Below are 4,047 nucleotides of genomic sequence, written 5' to 3'. Positions count from 1 at the left end.
GGTGCCGGCCCGCAGCATCCAACACAGGGGGGCCATGCCCAGGGGGCCCGGTGCCGGCCCGCAGCACCCAACACAGGGGCGCCATGCCCAGGGGGCCCGGTGCCGGCCTGCAGCATCCTGAGTATGTCCCTGGAAAATGTGTGACCATGGCCTTTGCCTGGGCTCAGAGTCACTGAAAATCCAGGTTCTTAAGAAATAACTTTAATGTATTTAGAAACCTCAAAACCGAAATCTCCCTGCCAGGTCCCCTCCCTCCGGCCGGCCCCCCTCTCAGAACGTGGGGCACTCCTGGGCACTCAAGGGTCTTTCTTGTCCCACATGGGGGTAGGAAGGGCATAGGAGGAGACCTCACATTGTCCCCAACAATCGCTAATGGTGACCCCTGTGCCCATCAGTCTGGGTGGAGTTTCCCCGTGGGGGCAGCGGGGAGGTGGTGGGGTCCAGCAGCTGAGAGATGCCCAGCCAGCCAATGGGACTAGGCTGGGCTCCTTGGGACACGGCGTGGCCCCCCTCAAGCTTGACTGGGGGTGCCTCTCGAGGGACATGTGATCTTCCTTCTGTCAAGTGTCCGGAGCCCGGCACCACAGTCACAGGGTCTTGGGAAGCCCCAGGGAACCATGCTGGGTCCTTGAGACAAGGCCCTCACACTCTCTGTAGCCAGGCACGGCCAGTTGCTGATCAGGGGACAGGCTGTGCTGCCGCCGGCTGGCCTCACCAAGGCTACACGTCTGTCTCCACCCGCAGACGCTCCATCCTGCGGACATTGCCCTCCACGGCCACACGGCTGGTGATGAAGCGGGCAAAGTCCTCGGGGAACCAGCCTGTTTCTCCGTCCCGGAGCCTCTCACCATAGAGCCACCCTGAACATGGATGGGGTGGGAGGGAGGTAAGAGGAAGGCTGTGGGTCCCCCGGCCCCTCTGAGCTGCTCTGCATGAGCACGCCAGGGCCAGGCTTCTCCTAGAACCAACCACCCGCTCCTGCCTCAGAGCAGACAGCTGCCGAGGCCTTGCTCACGGTCACCAGGCACCCGGCCCCAGCTCCGTGCTCGCCACTGAGAAGGGTGCTGGGCTGAGCAGCTCTGCCCGGCATGAGGAGGTGCCCTGCCTGCCCTCTGCAGGCTCGTGCTGGGCTGGCTGAGTGGGGATTCCCTGGGAGGGCAGAGAGACCTCCTCCTCCCGACACGGGACACAGCGACCATGAACTCGCTTTTGGGTTCATGGTTTTTGGGCTCGGGGATGTGGGAGTGCCCCCTTTGAGGAAGCCCTCCAGGGAGGGTGAGGCAGGCTATAAGCGCATGGTCAGCTTGTAGCCGGCACGCTCTGGACCTGGCCAGGCTGGATGCTGACTCATGCCCGCCTGTCCGAGCCTGCCCATCTGTGCCCGACACGCCCACACTCACCGTCCTCCTGCTGCAGAACCAGGACCACGTCCGCCTGCTGCAGTGTGACCTCGTCCGCCTGCTTCGCAAAGAAGGCCTTGGTGATCTCCACCTGGGGCAGGTCTGGGCAGGGCAGTGGCCGTCACAGGGCTATCAGGAGGCGTGGGCCAGGCTCCACTCCCCGACGGCCTCCAGCAGACACACCCCCGGGGCTGGGGCACCCCACCCCCCGACTGCTGGACCCCACCACAAGGCCAGGTGCCAGGCTCCCTTGGGCTACAGCGGGGGCCAAAGTGCCCAGCCGTGGCAGAGGGCCAGCCCTGCAGGCCCCCAGCCCGCACTCACCTCCTTTGTTGGAGAGGCCCTGCCACTGTCTCTCACTGTGTGTGAGTGCCACGATCCACCGTGCCCGGTCACTCCTGGGGGCCAGAGACAGCACGAGTCAGGCCTGGAGGCCGATCCCGCCCCTCTGATGCTCCCTGACTTCTGACAGCCACCCATGGGGGTCCATGGCAAGAAGATGGGTGGTGGGGGTGGGCAGGAGTGGCTGGGCAGGCTGTGCCAGGCAGGCTAACCCCCAAGTCACCCCAGCCCCAGGTCACAGAGTTGGGTAGCAGCCACACACCCAGACCCCAGCCTGCTGGACCCAAGGCCACCCTGTTTCCTGGCACTGGGTCCTAGCTCCCTGCCCCTCCATTTGCTGTGGTAGACTCAGCCCCAGCATCCTCGTTTGGAAACAGGGCCCAGAGCTATCCTCGGTCAAGAGGAGCTGAAAGGGAATGTGGAGACTGGCGCACCTGCGTGCCTGCCCTCCACAGGGGCCCCGCAGAGACCCCATCAGTGCCCACTCCCATTTCAAGCGCCAGGACCACCCTGCTGTCCGAACTGGCCCCCACTGGCCAGGCTCTCTGCGCCCCAGCAGCACTGCGGTTCGCCTGCAGCTGTGCCCTCAGGGCCTCAGGGCTCTCCTGCCTCGGGGCCTTGGCACAGCTCTACCTCTGCCGAGCAATCCCACCCTCCGGCCCCACCTCCCTCTGCTCACGTGGGCTGAGCCTTCCTCACGGCGCCCCCCCGCACCCCACTCTCCACCTTGTTTCCTTTCTTGTTCCCACTCCTAGTGGCCCAACTGTTGGTGTGTCCCCTCCTGGGAACATAAATGCCACGAGGACAAGGCCGTTTCTGTTCTGTCCCCGGCTCTACCTCGGCACCTATGGCAGGGCCAGGTGCACAGTGGGCGTTCAGAGCCGGCCGTGGAACAGCGAGCGAAGCAGGCAGACAACCCGGTCCCCGTGGAGCTAATGTGCCTGGGGCCTGGGAACCACCCTCCCGGGAGCCCCCTTACGCAGAGTCTGAGGAGAGCAGGAGCTGCTCCTGGCGGCCCTCACTGTTGCGAAGCAGGGTCACGTTGAAGGGGTGGGGCACGGAGGAGCTACGGTTGCCGCCCCCGGGCAGAGGGAGCTCAGACGGCTCTATCTTCTCCACCTGGATGTGGTTCATCTGGGCATAGTCCTGGACCACGTAGCTCTCCTCGCTGTGGGGACACGGGCAGTCAGTTGGTGGGACGGTGCCACCCATCTCCTACCCGGTGCCTGCTGGGCTCCCGTCCAGGTCCCACCCGGCTCCCCTGCAGTGGTGGGGAGGCAGCCACAGACAGGCTCCAAGAGTTCCCCTACCCCACAGAACAGACCACAGCTTTCGAGTCCTCCTCGTGGTTGGCACAGGCAGACCCCGGTCTGCAGAGGAGGCCAGAGGCTGCACAGCGAGTGCCACCTGCCCCCGAGTGTCACATAGAGCATGTGCCGAGTGGAAGCCGCGCCCCAGCACTGAGGTCAGAGGGGCCCAGGGCCAACTCCTCCAACCTCCTGCCTCAGGGCCAGCGGCCCAGTGTCCACGGAGCGGGGCTCCCCACACCCTCCTGCCCTAGCGCCACCTCTTCTTCTTGGTCACAACCAGGACATCGTTGAACAGGAACAGGTAGCACGTTGGCCGGCTGGCGATTTTTCGAAAAAGTCCAGTTTCTTCCACTAAGAACAGCTCGCCACGCTTCAGCAGCCACCGGGAGGCGGAGATCAGTGGGAGGGACTGGGGGGACAGAGCCAGGATGAGCAGGTCCCCAGGGGGTCAAGGACGCACAGCACCGGGTCGGACTGACCCCTGCCTCCGGACTGGGTGACCAGCTGGCTGTCCCCAGTAGGGGTTGGATAGAGGAAAATGGCACAATGTGTCCGGGCCCCAAATCAAGGTGCGCCAGGCCCTGGACCAGACCCTGCCCGACAGCCCAGGGCTGGGTGACCACTGAACATTTCACCCAAGCCAGGACCCAAAGGCCAGTGCTGGGGCAGTCTCCACGCACACCTCACTCCTCCGTGGTGGGAAGGCTCCATGGCGATGACGCAGACGCTGGCCTCCTGGGCACAAGGGCCTGCTCAGCCCCGAGGGAGGGTTGGCAGGGGCAGGCCCATCCGTGATGGCCACGCTCATGTCTAGAGCCTTTCCTGGCTCCTGAGCCACAGAATACCCTCCCCGCTGCCTTGTGCTGAGTTGCTGGAGTCAGTGGGGGGCAGAGGGATGGCAAAGGCCAGGGGGTGGGCAGTGCAGGGGTAGTAGGGGTGGGCTGTGTGGGAGTGGGCATCGCAGTGGAGGGTGGCAGCACGGGGCGGTGGGGTGG

General features: G+C 65.0%; 1 protein-coding gene across 1 annotated transcript in view; it reads right to left on the bottom strand.

Moving 5' to 3' along the window:
• Positions 1-185: 185 nt before the first annotated feature.
• Positions 186-4,047, bottom strand: part of ARHGEF16 (Rho guanine nucleotide exchange factor (GEF) 16) — a 17,995-nt gene continuing 14,133 nt past the window's right edge. The window contains exons 10-14 of the mRNA XM_011956835.1: positions 3,310-3,461; positions 2,722-2,910; positions 1,725-1,798; positions 1,401-1,502; positions 186-860 (exon numbers count right to left, since the gene is read on the bottom strand). Of these exons, the coding sequence (XP_011812225.1) occupies positions 721-860; positions 1,401-1,502; positions 1,725-1,798; positions 2,722-2,910; positions 3,310-3,461 (657 nt within the window). The 3' untranslated portion in view covers positions 186-720. The remainder of the gene's footprint in view (positions 861-1,400; positions 1,503-1,724; positions 1,799-2,721; positions 2,911-3,309; positions 3,462-4,047) is intronic.

The sequence above is a fragment of the Colobus angolensis genome, unplaced genomic scaffold (assembly GCF_000951035.1).
Source record: "Colobus angolensis palliatus isolate OR3802 unplaced genomic scaffold, Cang.pa_1.0 Scaffold426, whole genome shotgun sequence".
Taxonomy (NCBI): Eukaryota; Metazoa; Chordata; class Mammalia; order Primates; family Cercopithecidae; genus Colobus; species Colobus angolensis.
The sequence above is the reverse complement of the archived record's forward strand: the minus strand, read 5'-3'. Positions and strand labels throughout refer to the sequence as shown.